The sequence below is a fragment of the Callospermophilus lateralis genome, chromosome 7, assembly GCF_048772815.1.
Source record: "Callospermophilus lateralis isolate mCalLat2 chromosome 7, mCalLat2.hap1, whole genome shotgun sequence".
Taxonomy (NCBI): Eukaryota; Metazoa; Chordata; class Mammalia; order Rodentia; family Sciuridae; genus Callospermophilus; species Callospermophilus lateralis.
The window spans coordinates 36543751-36567223 of record NC_135311.1 but is presented as its reverse complement, the minus strand read 5'-3'; the positions used below and the strand labels follow the sequence as shown (position 1 = coordinate 36567223).

Here is a 23473-nt window from a genome sequence, read left to right as displayed (position 1 = left end):
TCAGACAAAGGTTTAGTTTACATCACACTGATATTTATTGAACAGACTACTATGCCTGATCACCGTGCTGGGTGTTGTGAACAGACAGAAAAACCACGAGGCCTGTGACTGAATTATCCACAGTTGTACCATGCGAGCTTATGTCTGTGCACGCTGTTTCTCTTGTGTGAGAAGAGTGGCAGACCTCTGAAGTCTTGCTGGGGGGAGGACGCATATATATGTGTATAAGATAAAACAGCCTGAAGTGGCACGGAAAACAAGAACTACTGAGCATCCCATGAGGAACAACTACAATGGGACCGAAGGATTTTTGGTGCACTGCTCAGATTCTAAATCTTGGAATATTACTAGAGCTGTAGGAGATGGAGTGATAGAAAAAGGATGGATGGGGCTACTGAGGAAACTAGAAAGCACTATTAGTACTTGGAGTAGTCAATACTAGTTTCTTTATTTCTTCTTCAGTGATAGAACTTCAAAACTTCTACGTTTTGGTGGCTCTTTTCTGTCTCTGTTTCCATTTGTGTGAGGTTTTAATAAGCCAGTGTGTGGATTAATCTGGTTTCACAGTGACAGGGAAGCGATTTGAAAAATCATTCTTTAGCATGTGTTAGCTTTGTTTGGAGATGGAATGCCTGGAGAAAAGAGTGAGGGGAGGACCAGGGGACCGGAACCAGAGGGCAGCTGGGAGCAATTACCATTCCCTTCCCCAGACCTTTTTGGCCTTGACTGTTGATTCTTGTGCTGCTGCCAGACAGAGCAGCCAGGTAGGCTTGTGAACACTCTTTTGTAAGCAAACAGTCCAGGAATCTCTAGGGCAAGAAAAGGAATGGATTGTGGTAGAGGGAGTGATAGAAAAACAGAGAACAGGGCTGGTCTTCTTAGTGCTGCATGGTTCAGTTTCTTAGCTGAAAATTCAGGTGTCTCAAACTCAGATCTCTTTTGTCCAGTGAATATTGGTCAGATTCTGTTCATTTTAGGGATCCAGAGTAAGGAAGCATCTGTTAGCCAAGTCTTTGGTTACCCCAAATTAGCTCATGTTCTTTACTGCTTGTTTCCTCTGATTATATAGTACATATCCAAACCCTCAATTATCCAGAATAAACCAGGACTGCCTATTCTGTGTGGAAAACATTTAATAGTGGTTTAAATTCTTCTGCCTAGACCATGGCAGTGCCTTAAGTCATTTAACCACTCATCCCTTTAAGATTTTGAAATGTTGGTTCTTGTGTAAGCCAGACACATTTTATTTCACCAGGCAGCTTGTCCTTTCTGAAACCTCAGTCATCCTAAAAAAGTACCTCAAGAACCTCCTTGACTTTAATTTTTCTGCCTTAGTCCTATTTGTGTATAATGTTTGTGGTGTCTGATGTTCTGTCTCGTATTGCTGAAACTCATATCCTTGAATTTCTGGGTCACTCTTAAAAAATGGACAAACTTGATTACTAATGAGAAGGTGACTCATTTCCTTCCAGGCAAAGGCTGACACTGACTATCAGGGTTCATAATTAGTCTCTAAAGAAACAAACTCTCTAATTACGGAGCATCACCTAGTTTTTCCTAAATTTTATGGGGATTTATGGAAGCATCATGAACTGGGGAGGCTTTTATGCTGTGTTGAGAGGATAAATGTGTACATGAGATCTGCATAGAGGTCCTATGTGAATTTACTTAGAAAGTCCATTCCCTGTGAGTTTACAGTTAATACTTCTCAGACTGTTGACTTACACACACACACACACACACACACACACACACACACGTCACTTTTTAGCCATGTGTGATTTATCAGTAAGGAATGAAGTGTCTACCACCATTCTTTGTTGAAGAAAACAGGCTGTCATATTAGCAAGTTGTTCTGGGGAAGACAGGTAGGCCTTTTTGTCCCTTCAGACTGTAGATTGCTTTTCAGTCAGTCCCCTTATCTTTTTTAAGTGTATTTGTTACTTCTTTTTTGCTTCTTTTTTCCTCATACTTCCTGTGAGGGGCCAGCTGTGTAGTAGTTCATTTACATAGGCCTGTGTTCTGTGCACTTAGAAGGTGCTTGTTAGGGAAGGTGAGAGCTGTAAAACAAGGGAGACACAGGCACATTTCTTGCTCCAGGGAAATGCCACTGACTCTCAGGTACTGACAGCAGCCAGAAGTCTTACATTCTTGGGTGATATTGCTGAGGGAGTTTGAAAGCCAGGATCTTGATGGTCAACATGCTTGGGAGGTTGAAGGGACTCTGGAGAGCACCTTTCCCTTGTTTTGTATGTGAGGAATCTGAGACTTAATACAGTTAAGTGAATTATAGTGAATTCCACAGTGTAATAAGACTAGGCCATAGACTTGGACTAAGAGCTGTCTCTCCAGACCCCATTAGACAATCTGAAGATCCAGCCCTATTTCTTTCGATTCCTAGACCAGACCTGAAAGAACTGATATTGGTGAATACATATATTGACATAAAATCAAAATACAAAAGCAAACAAATACTTAAGGTTTTTGTGAGCTAGTTTGGAAGACTAAGCATGTTAACCTGTGCACTTTAATTTTTAAAAATTTCATGAAAGCAAACAATGTGGAAATTCTTTTGAGCTCCTTCTAAAGGAGATCTATCCTCTAGCTCCAGGGGGCTGTGGAACATACCAAAATGGACAGTTTTACAGATAAAGTGAATGTTGGAGATTATTTGGTCTAGCATCTTATGTCTAACACATAAGGAAACTGAAGATTGGAGAGATAAAGTGACTTGTTCAAAGTTTTTAGTCTAGTGGCAAACCAGAACTAGTCCAGAGGAAAAGCAGTCACTCTATCAAAGAGACCTGGGAACATCCTAAAGTCTTAGGAGATTGAAAAAAATGTACATGTTGTCTATGTTTTTATTCAGATAAAACCAAGCTTATAATTATTAAGTGTATAGTTATATACTTACAGTGTGTATGTGAGCCTAGAACAGATAAATGTGTATATGTAAATTTTAAAAGTATGTTAATAAATAAATCACATGCACACATCTTGACTAGGAGTTTTTTGAGCAGAATGGTGCAGGAATATGTAGGGACATGAAATGTTGTCTTTCCCTGGCCGGGTTCAGTGAGTGAAGAGCCTCTCCAGAGTTAATGTGGGCTGCTGTGTGCATTGTGGTTTCTGTTCTAGTGCTGTCTTTTGTTTAGACTTGGGGGTTTATTTGGAGTTTTAGCTTTGTTGAAGAGCAGATCCAGCTTGGGCCATTGCAGCTTTCAGTGTCTGTTGTGCTTGTTATGTCCATCCTTTAGTTTTGGGATAAATGTCATTTATTCACAGAGTACATTTATTTCTACTTTGAGTAAATTTGAGTGTGTGTGTTTGGTATGCTTGTTTGATATTTAGTTTCTCTGCTATGGAAGGCCACAAACCATTGTAATATCTAAGATTTTTTTTGACCTCCAAGAATCAATTTTCTCCAATCTTTAGGCCATGGTCTTATCTCTTTAGGAAAATAGTAATGATAAGATATGGGCACCACATTTTTTTACCCCCATGTTCTCTCTTTTTATCATCTTTGGCTTTGTTTTTAAATTTTAACTTTAAATTTTGAAGTGTTGGAGATTGAATCCATGGTCTTACGCATGCTAGGCAAGAACTCTACCACAAGCCACATCCCCAGTCTTCATCTTTGGTTTCAGTGATACAGAAATTTGATGATTGATAATGATGATCCTTTGATCATTGGACTGCCTTTCTGAAATTAAACATTGTTCGTGATAACTGCTCTCAAATGGCCTAATTTTTAATTTTTTTAAAAAAACTTTATTTATTTCAATTAGGTATATGACAGCAGAATGCATTTTGATTCATTGTACATAATTGCAGCACAACTTTCGAATGGGTGTAATTTTTAGTAAGCAGAAAAAGTTATCTGAGTTATAAATAAGCAAATCCTTTGAGAATGTTTTTTGCATACACAAAAATATGAAGATACACCATAATGCTGTTCTGCCCTCAGAGCAGGAGCCACTTAAAAGTGCTAGGTAGTGTTTTAGCTAACTAAGTGGCAGATTGAAGATCCTGTATAGGTACTTAATATACCCATTTAAAATGTCATCTTTTAAAAAACGTAAAAGCCAGTTATAGTTTCTTGGCTGATGATACAAAAATAAGTGGCAGCAAATTTAGCCTGAGGGCTATAGTGTGTCAACCCACCTTAGAGCACAAGAGCCACTTGAAATGTTTCATGTCCTCCCAGGGCAGTGGGTACAGATGGGAAGAACTATTCTTTGCGGTTAACTTTTCTTGAAATATCCATATGATATTCTTGAAGCAGATATTGCTGAAATTAGAACAATGAATCATATCTGATTCCTCCTGTATCAGATTTTGGTTGATGCCACTTTTCTTAGTTGAGATGATCTATGCTGGACCAAGGCCAGAACCTAAACTGAGATCCTGATGAATTAGAGTGGTATTAAATCAAATAAATGTCAACTACATTTTTCTTTGACAAATAACTATTTTCATTGCCATAAAAGTCAGATATTTTCAGTAAACATCAGAAAAAGTTAACCTTTATATGGGAAAGTTTTTAGGATGATCATTGTAATGGTGATGATTTTAATAATTATGATCATCAGTGATAGAACACTTGTCAGGCATGTGTGAGGCACTAGGTTTGATCCTCAGCACTGCATGAAAATAAGCAAATAAAATAAAGGTATTGTGTCCATCTATAATTAAAAAGCTTCTAATCTAGATGAAAAAAGTAAGTCTAATCCCAATAGTGGGGCTGGAGCTTGTTAGGTGCATGCTTCCAAGCATAGGCATGGATGTGCTGAGCTGCTCACACAACACTACCCGCATCATCCATGTGGGGAGAGTTTGTGGGGTTTGCTGTTGTATTTGTTGCTGAAATAATGGAAGAGTAGAATTATAGCATTATATTTTTAAAAGAAATTATTTGTATGGTATCAGGTACACTTTCTCATTAGACATCATTATTTGGCTTTGCAAAGTTTCAGTTTTTTCCCATAGAGGGTTTGATTTCTTACAGCAGAGCACACACAGGTGAGGGAATTTCCAAAGTAAAGGAGCACTTTATTTTCTGGACCCATGGGTCCAGACTGAGGAGGATGGGAGAGATTGTGTGTGTGCACACGTGCCTCTGTGTGTGTGTTAGCTGATTTCATATTTTTGAGGAAAATGTGATTAAAAAAATAATGTCAGTGTTTGCAGGGAGCTTTTCTATTCAATCCAACCAATATTTATATGTATTTGAGTGGCAGGTCTAGGCTAAGAGTTATTTTCTATATGCTGTTTGAGTGTTTCTCAACTTTTCATCATTACTGCTCCTTGCCTAAAGGAGTCTTAAAATGTTATCCCCTAATTATCCCCCCTCCCCAGTATATTTGTTTACTTGTTGTGGTCCTTACCCTTTGGATGAACAAAAATCCTTATAATATCTATGATCCTTTTTTTTTTTTAATTCTCAAGGATCAATTTTCTCTACTTAAAATTTAGCCATTTCTTTCAAGGAAAAGAGTGATTTTTGTCTTAAATGAGCATTAGATATAATTATTTTTTTCCATAATGTCTGCTATTTTTATTGTCTAAAATTTAGATGCTTTTTTGGTAGTGTTTCAGGGCATTCTGAAATTATATTTTCCAATTATCATTAAAATGTTTTGCGTACCTACAGGAGTGATTAGTTTTTTTTCTTCTTCTTCTGGAGAAAGGTTATTCAGAATCCACAAAGAAATACTTTAGGGACTGGGGCTATGGCTCAGTGGTAGTGCACTTGCCTGGCAATGTGTGAAGCACTGGGTTTGATTCTTGGCACTGCATATAAATAAATAAAATAAAGGTCTATCAAAAACTAAAAAAGATTTTTTAAAAAAAGATATACTTTAGTTTTTTACCCTCTTAAAGTTTAAGTAAATACAGATCTTTGTCAAGCCTTCCCCCATATTCAGGTTTGGTTTGATACTGGGTACCATTATTTTTGAACTAGGAATCCTTTCAGACCAAACTGAAAGTTTTTCAAACTATTTCTACTTTCAGACATATTTTAGACTTTAAACTTTGAAGGTGGTCATCTACTCACACTGGGAACAAAAAGCAAGCTCCCATACTCAGTTTTCTTCCTAAGAATCTTATTTAATTTTCACGCCAGTCTCTAAAATTCTACAGTGCATGCTGTTGAGGTCATTGTTGCAGGCCCCTGTGGTTCATGTTGTCAGTGTTTTATCAAAGACTAATAAAAGTGTGAGAGAGTGAAGACTGCGGGGGATGGGAGAGATTGTGTGTGTGCACACGTGCCTCTGTGTGTGTGTTGGCTGATTTCATATTTTTGAGGAAAATGTGATTAAAAAAATAATCTACTCCATATGCAGTTGTCCCACTTTGAATGATGTAGGGGTGAGTGAGGGTTAAAAAATACTCTATATATCAGGAATCTTAATTAGTTTAAAAAAATCCTTTGGGTAAATAGCTCAACCTAGTGGTTCCCAAACTTCAAGTGTAATTAAAGAGTCTTTTTAAGGTGTAAAGATTCTGTGGGCCCTTGCATGTTGCCCTTTGGCATCTGTTAAGGATATGAGCTCTGAATAGTTGAATGCCTTCCATATGCCAGTCACTGTGTCAAGCTCTGGGGTATGGCAATGAATAATTCTTGTCTGCTAGGGAAGATAATCATAATAAAGGTTAATGAGTGATATAATATGTCAGGGTTGGGGGAGCATATGGCCAGGGTGTCCGGGCTGTTTCTCAGAGGAAATAATATTTAAGCAGAGGCTTGAAGGAATTTTAGGGCTTATCTTTGAGAAGAGGGTGGGGAAAAGTGTTTTGGGCTGAGTGAAGTCACATACAAAGGTCTAGAAGTGAGGAGTGTTGCTCTGTAGCCTGTTCTGTCAGCTGGAAGAAGTTGAGTCTGGCAAGAATACAGTGCACAAAGGAGAGATGATCTTGGGAGGAAATCATCTCAGCCTGTTGTTTGAATACAATGCATCAGGTCAAAATCTACTAAGAACTTAAGAATTACATTTTAGAGGCTGTGAATGTAATTCAGTGGCAGAGTGCTTGCCTAGCATGTACTAGGCCCTGGGTTCAATCCCCAGCATATACACACAAAATCATTTCAATAACCTCTGTATTTTAGTAAACACAGCAGCATCTGTGTATACTTTATTTTATTATTTATTTATTTATTTTTTAATATTTATTTTTTAGTTTTTTTTTTTTTTTGGCGGACACAACATCTTTGTTTGTATGTGGTGCTGAGGATTGAACCCGGGCCGCATGCATGCCAGGCGAGCGCGCTACCGCTTGAGCCACATCCCCAGCCCCAGCATCTGTGTATACTTTAATGTGGACATGACATTATTTAGTAGTTTATAGAGTGATTTGTCAGGATTGCAGACTCTGGCCATAATTCTGCAGTCCATAGCTTGGGAACAGGCTTATCTCATTCATTTTTGTCTATTACTGTGAAGGGTACTTTTTGTAAACTCACAGTTATGTTTTAATCACACATTGATATTTTCTTGGGGACCAAGGCAGTAAAATATGGTAAGGCACCGATTGTGTGCTGGAAGACAGAAGAAAGAACCACGTTCTGTAAGAGCAGCAAAGCAAGTCTTTGGACACTGTTTGTATCTCCTTTCCCCATCTTTCAAGTGAGAATTGAAAATTGAAGAGCGTAGGCGCTCAGCTTAGCTTTGGAGTTCTGATAAATGAGCTCAGACTGTCAACTTGAAGATAAGGGCATTTGCAAAGGTCTTGTGTCAATAAAGCGTGGTTTCCCATTGCAGAGGTTCCTGATTTCACAGTCTCCAGTGAAGAGGAACGATACTGTGAATGAACAGCTTCAACGCCTGTCCCACTTTAGCCACTCTGTGGCTTGGATTTATTACAATAAGTGTGTGTTCATTGCTTTATTCAGATGAGGGGTAGAAAACCCTGAACACATTGCTGACCAAGTGGGGTGGGGCTCCAGAAGACAGCTCCCAGCCTCACAATTCCCTGTGAGGTTATTTTCCTGTGGGAAACTTAATTTGGAAGCATTCAGTTTAATGTGGGGACTGAGATTAACATTTTCTGAAATACTTCTACAAGAAAAGCAGAAATGTTCTGTCCAGGGAGCTGAATTTACATACTAGAAAAATGAGCTGCCCTGCAGTATTCTGCAGTCTTTGTATATTAGTTGTGAGTGTGTGTGTGTGTGTGTGTGTGTGTGTGTGTGTGTGTTAGAGAGAGCACAAGAGAGTGAGAGAGAGAGCGAGAGAGGGAGGAAGGGGATTTGATTGTATACTTGTCTTTGTTTCCTTTAACAGTGTTTTACCACAAACAGCCTTGTTCTGGGCCCTATTCTATACACCAATCTTTTTTTTTTTTTTTTTTTTTTTTTTAAGTTCTTTTTGTTTTTTCCTTCTTGCTGAATAAGCTATAATGTTTCCCTTTTTCTCCCCTTTCTTTCTTTTTTTTGGAGGAAGGGGGAGTGAGAGTAGGAGTGGGAAGAGCAAGAAGTCAACATGATAGAGCTTCTTCCTTTTTCTTCCCCTCTTTACCAGGAAGTTAACTGGAAGTCTTTGTGAATTTTTTTTTTTTTTAAACAAAGTCTGTAGTTAGCATAACCCAGTTAGTTACCTTTACACAGAGTTACAGTATTGAAAAGTGAACAATCTGGTGAGACATGGAACTGGAGGTACTGGAAGGAGGGGGAGGCCATGAAGTTAGCTCAGTGGGTTGGGCTCTTGAATGCCAGCCTAGGCATTTGGACTTGATTCGGCAGGCTTCAGGGCATCTAGAAATTTGCAGTCAGAGCCTTGGGAATTGAAAGTTATATAGGAACTTTCACTGGTTACAGCTAGCTTTGGCTGTTAGCAATTATTTTTATCTTTTTTAACAGGGGGAACCAAAGAGGGGGCAGGAAACCAAGCTGGCATTATGGCCACAGGAAAGAACAGACTGATTTGGGGCTTTTCTAACTGCAGACCTTTGTTACTGACCGATGCTTAATTTGGTTTCTGGGTTTTGTTAGTTTTTCCCCCTACCCTTACCTCATTTACCTTAATGACAGCTCCCTCTCTAGAGCTCAGCTAGGGCAAGCTGCCACTACGGATTGGGGGACCGAGAGGCCCAGAGCAAGAAGAAAGTGGGTTGAAAGCCGAGTTCTGTTTAAAGAATTTTCTGCTGGAAACTAGCCCAGAGGGAGTAAAGAGGAGCTTTAATGAGGAGCAGCTGCAGTGCCGACACAACCCACATGAGACATTTTTTCCCCTCCGTTCCACATTCTGTATAGTTTTTAAAAAATCATGATTTTGAAATAGCTATTTTGTAAAGCATGTTTCTCTTTTTCTTCTTCTTGTATGTGGTAGGATTTTGCTTTGTTGTCGTTTTTTTTCAAATGGCCAAATCCTCATGAAAAAAAAAACAAAAACAAACTCAAAACACCCCAAAACTAAAGACAGAGCTGCAGCAAAGCCCTGGATGCAATTTGTGCTCACCCTGCTGCTACAGAACATTCAGCAGAGAAAACAAGGACAGAGAACACTGGCTTTTATTTGGAAAAGGGGCTTATTTCCTGCTCCGACTTCAGTCATCTTGGAGCCGACACAAGCTGCTGCACTGTTTTAAGCTTTTCTGTAGACGAGTGGCTATTCACTTAGGAAACTTGAAAGAACAATTTTTTTTCTGTCCTGTATTACTAGGAAGACTGATCCCAAACTGCAGCCATTGCCAGATAGACTGGAATTGCAATTCACAACCCAACTTCGTTGAAATCTGTAAAGTGGCTACATGTAAATTAATCCAGGCTGCTGGTGACATGTAAGAGTTAGGGTCTGGTTTTCATCTGTGTTAGTGAGGGGGACCATACAGGTATGCTTGCAAATGGATTGTTTTCTAGTTCCCTTGTTTTTCTCTCTTCTTTCTTCCCTCCCCTTTGTCCCATTCTTCCATGTGTGTGTTTGACTAGTAACAATGAAAAAGTGGGCCTCTTCATGTCCGAGATGGGAGACTTTTAAAGAAAAAGTCATGGATATATTTGGACTTGAAAAGTATCCAGATTAATTTGTGGAATTATTTTGAAGGGAAAAAGTCCCCCTCCCCCCACTCTTCATTCACAGCCTCACCTTTGAACCATATTCTTTCAGGTTCCAAAGCTTAAGAAGAGGGATGGAATAGAAGGATGTCACTGAGAACCATTAAAGTAACTGATGCATTCCGCAGAGGAGAAAGGTGTTCGTATAGCTTTGGGAATGAAAGGCAGCTGTTAGATGTACTTGGTTATTTTTATACACACACACACACATACACACACATAATAAATTTATATATATATTTATATTTTAGTTGTTTAGAGACACAATACCTTTCTTTCTTTCTTTATTTATATGTGGTGCTGAGGATCGAATCCAGTGCCTCACATGCCCAAGGCAAGCGTTCTGCCACTGAGCCACAATCTAGTCCTGTATTTGGTTATTTTTTTGAAAAATTTTTACATACCTCTTTGGTTGAAGAGGTAGACTCTTTTTCATTTGTACCTGAGTAGCTCAGTGGAATTATAAATGGAACTTGGATATATATCTAGTCATGTTCCTGGCGTCTAACCAAACTCAACTTAAGTCATCTCAAGAACTCTCTTCTTTTCAGGCAGTCTTACTTTTTACTCACACTTACAGGATATAGATTGTCCTTATGTTTTAGGTGAACAGGGATAAATGAAGTTAGGAGATCTCCTGTCTTAGCCAGAAATAAAGGATCCTGAAGGATCCTTGTTTCTATCTCACTTACCCATCCCTCCTCTGTCTTCCTATGTACATAATTCTGCTTAGCTTCCTGGCGTGTGAAAGATAATAATCCTGTACCTCAGGAGGACTCTTGGGGTTGATTTGGCTTGTTTTCTGCCAGGCAGAGGACAGTGTAGAATTGGAAGGAAATTTTGTAGCAGATCTGGACTGAGCGATTGTTCTTATCCATAATATGAGATTTAACCTGCTTTGGAACCAGTTGCTTGGTGACATGGTTTTCAAGGAACTTGTACAGGACTTTAAGATGTGCTTTTCCCATCAAGAACTATTTAATAGGGGTAGGAGAGAGGTAGGCAGGAAAGAGAACAGTGGCCTAACTGAAGAAGAGCCATGTGGGTGGAGTCAGTGAAGGCAAGTCACTGCATCTGCTGTTGGAGGGTTTGGGGGATGGTGGATGGTTTGAAGGAGGTTCACTGGAGGATGTAAAGTTCAAGCAGATCTTTGAGAAAGGATGAGAAAGGCACATAAATGGGAGATATACCAGATAGGAAGTATGATATTTCTCACTGAAATTAGAAGATTTTTTAAGAATTAAACTTATTGTTAATATTTTTTTTTGGTACTGAGAATTTAACCTGGAGTGCTTTACCTTTGAGCCACATCCCCAGTCTTTCTATTTTTTATTTTGAGACAGGTCATACTAAAGTGCTGAGGGCCTCACTAGGTTGCTAAGGTAGGCCTTGAACTTGCAAAAACCTGCTTCAGCCTCCTGAGCCATTGAGATTATAGGCATATGCCACTGCACCCAGCTAGATGATTTTATGTAGGGGACAGTAGACTAGATCGTGGAAATAATCCATAGTGTTTAGGTTATAGGTTAAGATGGGTAGATGGTTGTAGGCAAGCAGGTCAGAGATTCTAAGAAAATTCAGTTTGCCAGATTGGGTGCTCATGCTAGTTTCCAAGCAAAAGAGTGACATGGTCAAAATTATGTGTAAGAAGAATTATTCCTTTTAAAATTAATTTTTATTGTACCATTATATTTATACATAATAGTAGGATTCATTATGTCATATTTGTATAAACACATAATTTGATCAATCTCATTCCCTAGTACCTTCCCTTTCCCTTCCCTCCTCCCTCCCTGATTTGCTTGCTCTACTCTACTGATCTCCCTTTTATTATTATTATTATTTTAGTAAGTGCATTATAATTATATATGTGAGTGTGATTCATTGTGGTATAATCATACTTGGACATTGCATAACTTGGTAGATTTCATTCCCCAGTACTTTCCCATGTCCTCCCTCTTCTCTCTCTCTCTCGACCCACTTCCTATATTCTATGGGTTTCTGAGAAGGTTATTCTTTAAGTAATAATGTTTCAGCCAGGAATTTCCAGACAGTCCCTGTGGAGAGATGTTGATGGGATGCTCATGAAGTTAGGAAGACTTTGCTGACTGAATAGGTATTAGTCTTGGGGCAAGACTTAGTAGCCTGCTTTCAGTGAAGTACTATTTTATCAGATGATCTAGGCAAAGATAGGGATAAATTTGTAGATGATGCAAAACTGGGAAAAATTGCTAGGTTCACAGATGATAAGCTTGGGGCAGGTCAGTTAGCTTTGGTGTCCTTATCTGTGCTACAGGGGTATGGCTTCTGGGGTATGGTGCACTGCTGAAATTCTGTAATTATATGAATACATTGTAAATGTTGTCCCAATCAATGAAACTTGGGAGTAATGATTCCACATGACAAATTTAAAAGGAACCAAATGATAGTTCCAATTACAAAGCATAAGATATAAGTACATGATGAGAAAAATGTGGCACAAAAGTAGGTCATGTGAAATAAGGCTCTGAGCTTTTTTTGTATTCAGGAGCACATAGTAGTATATTGTGGCTTCTAAGAAAGTGAACATAGCTTTAGACTGAGATAGAAGAAACAGTGTCCAAATCAGGAGATGATGGTTCAATTCCATACTGCACAGGTAAGAACACATATATTATCTTTTTTCATTTGGACCCTTTAAAATTTTTATTCTTTTTGAAGTGCTGGGGATTGAATCCTAGGGCCTCATGCATGCTAGGCAAGCACTCTCTCTCTGAGCCACATTCCCAACCCCTTAAAAAGATTTTTGGAAGATGGTGCAGTATAGCCCAGGGATGAAATGCATGGACTTTAGAGTCACACCTAGGATCCTCCCTCTAGCATCTACTAGCTGTGAAATCTTAATCTTTCTAAGGTTCAAAATTCTTAGCAAGTATATAATCATAGTAAGTACTTACAAATATTAGTTATTATTACTATAATTACTATTATTATTACTGTTGTTATCATAAACATAGTAAAGCTACTAAAAAGGTGTGGAAGCCTGGAAATGATTTTATACTGAGGAATAGTCCAAAGCACTGAATCCTGGGAAAAAAGAACACAGAGAATCTGCATAAGTATCTTTAGATTCTTGGAGAGCCACGTGTCAGAGAAGAAGAAGTCTTGCTCCTTTTTGTTCTAGAGCGCAGGGACAGCCAGTAGGTAGAAATTGTAGAGAGGAAGAGTTTGTTCTTTTTAAAATTTAGATATAACTCACATGCCATAAAACTCACCCTTTTAAACTGTGCAATTCAGTGGTTTGGGTATGCTCACAGAGTTATGGGACCTCCACCATTGTCTAATTTCAAAGCATTTTCATTGCCCCCCACAAAGAAACTACTCCTTAGTGGTTATTCTCCATTTCCTCTTTCCCCTAGCCCCTGGTAACCTAATCTGTTTTCTCTCTCTCTGGATTTGTCTGTTCTAGATATTTCATGTGAATGGACTCATCATACTTGCAGTTTTTTTGTGTGTGTCTACCTGCTCTCTCTTAGCATGATATTTTCAAGGTTCATCCATATTGCAGCATGTATCAAAACTTTATTCTTTTTCCTGATCCAATAACATTTCATTGCATGGACATACCACATTTTATTTATCTTTCGACAACTAATGGACATCTGGTTTATTTTCACTTTTTGACTATTGAGAATAATGCTGCTGTGAACATTCTTGTTCACAAGCTTGGGGCAGGTCATTATGTTTTCAGTTATCTTGGGTACATACCTAGGAGAGGAGGCAGAGGGAACATACCTAGGAGGGGAGGCAGAGGTACATACCTAGGAGAGGAGGCAGAATTTTCAGACTTAAAAAAGAAAGAGATTTCTGATAATGGAAAAACTGAAGACTGTTCTGTTGAAGCAGCAAGCCCATACTTAACAAATACATGGTTTTTCATATGTGCTGGGTGGTATTCTAACTGCTTTGAAGTGATTTAAAAAACCCTGTGAGGTAGGCGCTGTTTTTAAATCTGTTTTATAACAGGGAGGCTTAGCACTCTGCCCGTGATTTAGCTGGAATTGAAACCCATGTGGTCTGGTTCTAGAATCTGCAGGAACAATTATAATTTCAAGCACTTACTAAATTCTTACTATTTGTCATTTACCATGCTATATGCTTGTATTCAGAGATTGGTGACCTTCTTTTAGAAATATTTTAGAAACGATTATCTTGTTGAATAAAAATTATATTAGGGTGCCCTGAATCTTAAGGCACCCTTAAGGTACCATCATTCCAAGGATGGATAGAAGTAGGGAAACAGCAAGAAGATGTCTGGCCCGAGGCTTTTAAGATGATCAGAACTGTGTCAAAAAGGAAACTGTGAACATGAATAGCAGGTATATATTCAGTTAATAAGTCTTGACAGGACATGGCAATAAATTACATATAACTTAGAGAGATCAACTAAAAGTGACTTTAAATTGTGAGTGGAATCCTTAGAAAATTGAAGGAATTAAAGTTTCATGGGAAAATGGTCTTTTCCAAATGTTTAGTTTCAAGTATGTACACAGATGTAGATAGACGGCTTCTAGAACATTAAACACATGGAATTGGAGCAGTGTTATTTTGGAGTAGTACATTTCAGAAGTTATTTAAAACCATGTCAGTAACACCACCACTATTGAATGCATATGAGGGAAAAGAGAAGGACAGGCCAGACTTCAACTTTAAGACGGCCATAACTGATGAAGAAGAAGAAAAAAAGGAATTGGCACTCTAGACTAAGATCCTTCTTTGCAGTGACCTAATGGGTGCACCTGGTCTGTATCCTAGTTACATTCTTAACTATTTTCTACTACTCTTTCTTACTCCAGAGGTCTCCAGGTCTGTGCCATTCCCTGAACAGGCCAGGGCTGCTCCCCTATCTTAGAGCCTTTGCATTGGGTATTTTTCTGCCTTGAACAATTTTCCCTTAGTTCCTTGAATGGCTAGTCCCTGACCTCATTTGGATCTTGACTCAAATGATGCCTTCTCAATGAGGCCTTCTTTGATTTTCCTATTTAAAACTGAAATAGCTCTCCTTAACACTTCATGCCCCTATGCCTAACTTCATCATTTCCTGTTTTATTTTTCTTAATAGCATATACTACACCTAACATATAAATATCTTTTACTTACAGATTTTTATTTTTGTATTCCCTATGAGAATTTCAACTCCTTGAGTGCAAGTATCTTCCTGGTCAGTTGTCCCTCAGTATTTATGGGGAATAGGTTCCAGGACACCCCTCCACTCCTGCCCTGTATATACCCATATCTGTATGCTCAAGTTCTTTATATAAAACAGCATAGTATTTTCATATAACCTACAAACATCCTCATTTATACTTTAAGTCATCTCTAGATTACTTATTATACCTAATACAATATAAATGCTATGTAAGTAGTTGTTCCACTATTTGTTTAGGAAATAATGACACAAAAATTCTGAACACTTTCAGTAAAAGCATCATTTTTTCATACATTTTTAATCCATAATTGGTTGAATGCATGGGTATAGAGTCTGTGGATACAGAGAGATGACTACTAGAAAGCTGCCTGGTACATAATAAGTGTTTACTTATGTTTTTGCAAGAATTAATAAACATTATGAGTTAATTTTCATTGAGGAAACCAGTAGGAGAATATTCTTCATCATCATTAACATCATTATTAATAAGAATATTAATGCTATTAATAAACTCCATATATTTTTGCTTAGAGTTGGCAGACTTTATGTAAAGTGCCAGAGAGTACTATTTTTGTGGGCCCTGTGGTCTCTTTGCAGCTATTCCACTCTGTCGTTGAAGTGCAAGAGCAGTCATGGGTGAATGAATATGGCTATGCACCAATAAGACTATTTATGGACACTGAAATTTGAATTTTATATAATTTTTGAATGCCACAAAATATTATTGTTTTAATATTTTCCAACCATTTAAAAATATAAAAACCATTTTTAGTTCACAGGCCATACAAAAACAGAACAGTTGGCCAAATTAGACCTGGGAGCTAGTGTGCTTTACCAGTCTCTACTTGACTGGTTTCTTCAACATGTCTTAGTTGAAATTTATTTTTTCATATTTGGTTGGAAGCAACAATGTGGCTTAAACCCTAGAAACAGATAATTCAGAAATATTTTTGTTTAGTTCCAGAAACTTTCATGCCTTGTTCCATTTTTGTTTTCCTGGGAGCCTTGTTTTCATTGTGTATTTATGATGTTAAAATTTAAATAAATTTGTATTCTCTTGGCAGATGCCATATGGTAGTTTTAGGAGTGGTATAATATTTAGGAGAAAATCTGGTCAGAGCCCACCCAGATTTAGAAGTTTGCTGTTATTTAAAAGGTGAGTAATTCCCACATGGGAGAGCCAAGCCAGGCCTAATGCCTGAAGGACTGTCACTGTAAATGAGAATTGTGTTGCAGTTTTTAACATCATCCATAACACATTGCTTGAATAAGCTGCAAGTGCTTTTAATAATATAACTCAGGGTTAACTTTAGCTGTGCCATAGTGGTACTCTTTGCTTCTCTACTTCAGAAACAACAAACAAAACAAAACTCTATTATCAAATCAAGCTGTGATTTTGGATAGGGCATCATATTTTTCTTAGTACGCACTAAGGAGAGAAAAAAATGTTTCTCATTTGTAAAGCTTTTTAATACTCATATGTTTTTTCGCATACTTGACTTTGTTCAGTTCTCATACTGCCAGAATGAGGTAGCTTTCTTAACTATTTTAAGATGTGAGAGAATAGAGGTGATAGTAATTTGCCCAGGAAGGTCATGGGCACTGGGACAAGACCTTCTCACCTTCTGAGGTACAGACTCTTTACTGTCACCTTTACCAAGTGCTGTGAACTTTCCTTTGCTGCTTCCTTGTTTCTGGCTTGATTTTCTCATGAAGGTGCTCAGAGCCCTCACTGCTCTTCCTTTGCCATGTTTTCTGTACACAGCTTCAGGAAGGGGTGAGGAGGCTGTGGCCAGTTACATCACTGTTGCTCTAGCTGTTGACCGGCTCTGTTTTCTCCTCCAAGCTCTTTTAGCTAGTGCACTGTCTTAGTTCCCTAATAGCTGACCTATCTTTTTTCTCAATAACTTTGGCCCCTGAAGACCTCAGCTGGCCAACCAATAGCTAATGAAATGTCTTGGATATGATCAGTGGAACCAGGAATGAATTCAACTAGACCCCAGTGTTTTAGATCTATGTGATTAGGAGAATCACCCAGTAATTCTGCACAGGAAGACAAGACAGGAGCTGGTGTAGGGGGTCAGATTTAGAGTTTGATCTAAATGTGTTATCTTTGACATAATGGTGGAACAGCCTTTTGCATTCAGTTCTCTGTGCTCCAAAGAGTAAAATGGAGAAATAGTTTGAACCAAATATCTGGGTCTCCAGCCAAATAGAAAAATTTATAGTTAGAATCAAAGTCTTTATGTTTTTTTTAAATACTTCTTTGATGTCCCACTTAAACAATCTCTTCATATGAAATTTGAGATTTCCCATGTCTATTTGATGTTGTTTAGAAAAAAATTGTCAAAAATATTACTCCCAATTTAGAGCGGTTATACATCATATGAATTAAGAGGTGGCATATAAAAATCTTCCTCAATGCCCTAATGTGAAAAATGTTATAGAATTTTATTTTTCAGTTATTTTCCTCGTTCATTATGGTGCTTATATGGAATTTTAGATATTTTGTTATTTTAATTTTATTTCATGCCTTCTTGACTTAAAAATCTGCCACTTATATATTAACATGTTTTAGAATGCCCTTTTGAACCCTTCCCTGTTCCTGTACCTCCTTCCCCTTTTCTCTATTGCAATCTCAATTACCCGAATTTAACCCAGAAAGGTATGTGCAGGCCAACTGGTGTTTAAGAATTTACTATTTCTTGATACTTAATTTCGAAACAGTACATGATGTCTTATATATTTTAAATTGGAGGAATAAGAGGGTTGATTCCATGCATTATCATGTGAACATTGTAATCCTATCAAAGGGCATAGTTAATGCTAAGCGAAGTTAGCCAATCCCCCCAAAAAAACAAATGCCGAATGTTTTCTCTGATATAAGGTGACTGACTCATAGTGGGGTAGGGAGCGGGGAACATGGGAGGAATAGATGAACTCTAGATAGGACAGAGGGGTGGGAGGGGGAGGGAGTTAGACATGATGATGGAATGTGATGGATAGCGTTATCCAAAGTATGAAGACATGAATTGGTGTGAACATACTTTATATACAAACAGAAATATGAAAAATTGTGCTCTATGTGTAATAAGAACTGTAATGCATTCCACTGTCATGTATTTAAAAAAATAAAATCAATTTAAAAAATGAGAAAGTTAATGATTTTTAAGCAAACAGGTATCAACAGTGCTCTATGGGAAATCACATTATTCCAGCTTGTACCTACATGAACAAAGCTGTAGTGTATTTTGCCTTTGAGTAAAGGTCATCCTGACTCACTGTGGTGGCAGACTCTGCTGGATCATCTGCCCTGTGTTCTGTCACCTGCCAAGACTTGGAAGGACCAGGTAGTATGTGGTTAAGTTCTCTAAGTACTCCTTCTCCTAAAGTGAGGCAGTTCTATAACTTGTGACTTCAGTCTCTTGATTCACAATTTAGTATTACTCAGATGAACCAAATTACTATAAGTTTTTGTACTTATGAGGCATCAGATGTTTTCATGGACTTATCTTTTTTTTCCTACAGATGTCCAGAGGGCTTCCTTGGAGAATATTGCCAACATCGAAACCCCTGTGAGAAGAACCGCTGCCAGAATGGTGGCACCTGCGTGGCCCAGGCCATGTTGGGGAAAGCTACCTGCCGATGTGCTCCCGGGTTCACGGGCGAGGACTGCCAGTACTCCACCTCTCACCCGTGCTTTGTGTCTCGCCCCTGCTTGAATGGAGGCACCTGCCATATGCTCAGCCGGGATACCTATGAGTGCACCTGCCAAGTTGGTTTTACAGGTAACAAAGGGGGCTCAACCTTGTACTTTCCTACTCTTATCAGGTACCTTTATTTTGCATCTTTAGATCATAGTGTCTGGCTCCTGTAGGGTCTCCCAGCATTAAGATAAGAAACCGTCCTCAACTTCTGTTTGAGAGTTTTTAAGGAGTGGAAAAGGAGAAAGAAAGAAGGTCAAATACTTAGGCATATTTGACTACATAAAGTGTTTATGTCAGGATTGGGGATCAAAGCAAATTCACTAAAGGAAAGTCACTGTCACCAGAAGGAAAGTCATAATTACTTCCTTCTTAAAATGTCTGCTGTTTAGACATTCAGAACACTGACTTCTCTGGTTTTGTGAGTTCTGATTGTTTCTTTCTTTCTTTCTCTACACTGTTTTGTCTTTATCTGATAAATTTTCATGTTTCCTGAAATCCTATTTGGAGACATATCACAGCTCGCCCTGAGGAATCTCAGTTTCTTCAGTTGCTTCAACAGCTGTCATTATCTTTGTTAGTTGTCAATGACTCTCACAGTCATCCCTGTTCCTCTGCCCCCACCCAAACATTCAGACTCCTGTTCTAACTACCTGTTGCATTTTTCCTTAGAAATATTCCAAGAACCTCAAACTTAGCATGTTGATATAAGTAAGTGACACCAATACATATTCCAAATACTAAGACTAGAAACTCTCTCTCCTTGTCTGCAGCCTCTTAAGATCCTGTTATCTGCCAGCCTCTGAATCATTTCTCACTTTTACTCCTTTCTAGTTGCTCTGCTATTCTGTAGGTGTGGATTATGGTATCCCTCACCTAGATTGGTAAAGTAGTTCCTTAACTGATTTTCTCGCTTCATTTCATTCATCCATCATATTGTAGCTTTAGCTATAAATGCAGATCTAACAAACTCACCTCTTTTTGTGTCTTATGAATTTTTGCCATCCACAGAATGTACTGTAAACTCTTTACTTGGCTACTTTGGCTCATCACAGTGTATGCCTCACATCTTTTCATAGCTTCACTATCTCACAAGCATCTAGGTTTGGTCACACTTATATTTTTGTCATTTCTTAGAGATGTCATACTTCCTATTGCTTCCATGTGGTTTCCTGGAGTGTTCTTCTGTTGTTCTCTACGATTGGTGATTGCCTGATTTGTCTTAGTGATCCTTGCATGGTTGCTTTAGGCAGTTAGTCACAGTTCGATTATTTTTATGTCACATTTTACTGTAATTGATTTTCTTATATGTCTCTTACCTGAATAGATTTTGGTTTCTTCAGAGGTAGGTCTTAGCTTTTTTTCAAAGTGAACCATTGGTATTTATTAAATTCAAAAAATTTGTTATTTATTAAATTGAGAAAAGGAGGACCATTCTCCACAGGTTGAGTTCATCCTTTTGGTTTTTGTGAGAGCCCTTCACCCTCACCTAGTTAGACGTTGTTAGCTCATCTACACCCAGACTAAGAAGCAGAGGCAACAACTTAGTGCCTGTACATAGTACATGTGGGAATCTAAGTTAAACGACATTTCTGTTTCAGTTGTGGGCAGGCACCCTGATATCTGTGGTCTCCAGAAGTAAACATTTATGTCCCTTTCTGCTGTAATACATACCTCTCAGCAAAATGAAGGGAAAAAATAGGCCCAAAATGGTAGTTCCTTCATTTCCTTTCTGCTCAGCACCTGAGATATATGTGCTGTGCCTAAGTCTACATTGGTCCTTTCCCTTTTGGTTTGGCATTCTTTGATAAGGAGAGAGCATTTCTGTGTGACATTTCTCACATATCACAACTTTTCTCCTTTTAGCAAAGCTATCATGTCTCTCATTTGCTTTTTGGTGGGGTCAAATATTTGGACAGCCAGTTGGATTATTAACAAATCCAGGGAGTTCTCATCTGTAGCTTAAAAAATAAAAGACTTAGGCTAATGTAAACAAAAAAGTCATATGAATACCAGATTTACTAAAAGTTTGGGCATATTTCTGTTTCTCTTTCCCTTTCTCCCTCCCTCAAGAATGTGCTCTGCTTCCTGTGGACAGATACCTTGGCATATAGCCTGGCAGAGTCCCCCTACTCCTGGTGTCTTTCTGCCTGGAAGACCCCACAGAAGTTACTTTTCAGACACCTGTACTCGTGACAGCTTCTATTTTTTCTGACACATTGGAGGCCAGGGATCCTTCACCATCTCCAAACATATCAAGCAGTACCTATATTAAGACCACATATTAACAAAATGTTTCCCAGAATGGATAATATATTGTGTTTAAAGGAAATTGAAGTAATATTGACCTAAGAGGCCTCTTTAGTAACTTGTTGGGGAAAATATCAGTACATTTTAATGTATTCGGTAAAATAATTTGAGAATATACCGGGGGGATCTAGCCCCTGTTGGTGTGGCAGCTGTTTATAATGGGAAGAAAGAACAGAGCTGCGGTGTTGGGGGGCATTTAAGAATGACTTTATAGAGGAGGTAACTGTTGAGCAAAGTTGTTAAGATAAGGGAAGAGTTCACTAAATAATCAAAACAGAAGCTGGCATTCTAAATGGAGGAGCAGCTTGTGCAAAGACAGGGAGGTGTGAGAACAGATGGATCAGACCCTATGTCGTAGGGACCAGTGTAATCCTTCAGGACTAGGTTTCATATGACAATGTGGTCCCCTTATGTGCTCTATCCATGATGTCTTTGAGTCTCATCTATGGGCCTTGGAGAGTTTCTGAAAAGGACCCTTGTATCAGACAATCTTGAGGAAGCTCTGATTTGTTCTTCCATGAAATCAAAGAGCTTGAGGATCTCCATGCAAGAACTTCTGCAGTCACTTCTTGGATGGGAGAGGGGTTTTGAAGCTGGGGCTGGCTCCTGTTTATATGAAAAGTACTAAGTTCTCTTATCCCCTGTAGGAAAGCTGTGCCAGTGGACTGATGCCTGCCTGTCTCATCCATGTGCAAATGGAAGTACCTGTACCACCGTAGCCAACCAGTTCTCCTGTAAATGTCTCACAGGCTTCACAGGGCAGAAGTGTGAAACTGATGTCAACGAGTGTGACATACCAGGACGCTGCCAGCATGGTGGCACCTGCCTCAACCTACCTGGTTCCTACCAGTGTCAGTGCCCCCAAGGCTTCACAGGCCAACATTGTGACAGCCCCTATGTGCCCTGTGCACCCTCCCCCTGTGTCAATGGAGGCACCTGCCGGCAGACTGGTGACTTCACTTTTGAGTGCAACTGTCTTCCAGGTAAGGAACTCCCTAGTGTCCTAGGATTGGGAAACAAATCAATTGCAAGAAGAAGGTGGAAGTCAGTGAGTGTGGTTCAGTAGTTCCTTTAGGAAGTGTACTAAAGCAGGGAAAAGGGGAAGTGAGGATTTTGTAAGAGGTGGCTTGCTAGTGAGGGAGGAATTTTATGGGCCCACTGTGGTCTATAAACTGAGCAGGGGGTAATTTAACATGTCAAGGTTTATGATGATGAGTGGCTAGGAAATTGTTTATTGTCCCTTCTGGAGAAATAGAAGATATAAGAGAAATAGAGTTCTGGGAAAGGGACAGGCAAATCTGGAGTGGAGAAGAACACAATGAGAATTAGACATTGGAAAATATGTATGCATGGTTAATAAAGTACTTTAAATTATAGTGACACTAAGAGTAGGTAGACAACTTTCCTATATGCTTTTGCCTCTGATAGAATAATTCACTATAATTTGAATGTATCCACCCTCCCATATGTGATTTTCCCTGAAGGTTTGGTCTTCAGAACCCTTACCCATGTAAGGGTAAGGTACCTACCAAAGTACCTACCCCTGATTTGGGGGTAACCCTACTCTATCTTGAGGCTGGAGAATTTTGAAGCTGAGAGGGGGGTCCTCTGTTAATCAATAGGTACTTTTTGATGGCCTCTGGTAGATAATGTATGAGAGACTAAGTAAATACTTTGTCATCCTCTGGGCTGGTAGAAGTGCCTTAGAGCACACAGGTAACCCAAGGTAGATGGCAAAAATGGAGCAGCAAGGTCTGGAAGCTCCAGGCTGGTGTTCCTTGGCAGGGAGGAGCAAATGGCCAGATCACTTTACTCCTTAAACAAGTGATGAGGAGGCTGAAAACCAAGAATTTTGGTTGGGAACAGAGCATAAACAGCTGGAGCAAATGAATTACTAAGCAACAAGGATCCTGTTTTTATACAAATATCCTTAGAACAAAAACAAAAGAAGGAAAACTGCATGTGTGTGGGGGAATAATGTGCTAAATAAGCAGAATGGTCTCAAAAAGAAGTTGTTCTAGCCACTGTTTCAGAGTGGGAATCTTAGATTGTGGTGTTGTGGATATGGTTCACATAAAATGGGTTTGTGTGTTTTATCTTTTGGGAGTTAAGGATCATAGGTTGGTCCTCAGTATAAGACCAAATAGTAATTTATTCATTTCATTTAGTAAAAATTTCTTGACTCTCTGCTATGTTCTAGGTACTGTTATGTGTTTG

At 38.8% G+C, this 23473-nt stretch overlaps 1 protein-coding gene across 2 annotated transcripts in view; it reads left to right on the top strand.

Annotated features, from left to right (window-relative positions):
* Notch2 (notch receptor 2) overlaps positions 1-23473 on the top strand; it is a 154165-nt gene that overhangs the window by 47860 nt on the left and 82832 nt on the right. For both annotated transcript variants that reach the window (XR_013091938.1, XM_076863227.1), the window contains exons 3-4: positions 18771-19030; positions 21904-22239. Coding sequence is in view for 1 of the 2 variants with exons in the window: in XM_076863227.1 (XP_076719342.1) it covers positions 18771-19030; positions 21904-22239 (596 nt within the window). In the remaining variant the exon portion in view is untranslated. The remainder of the gene's footprint in view (positions 1-18770; positions 19031-21903; positions 22240-23473) is intronic.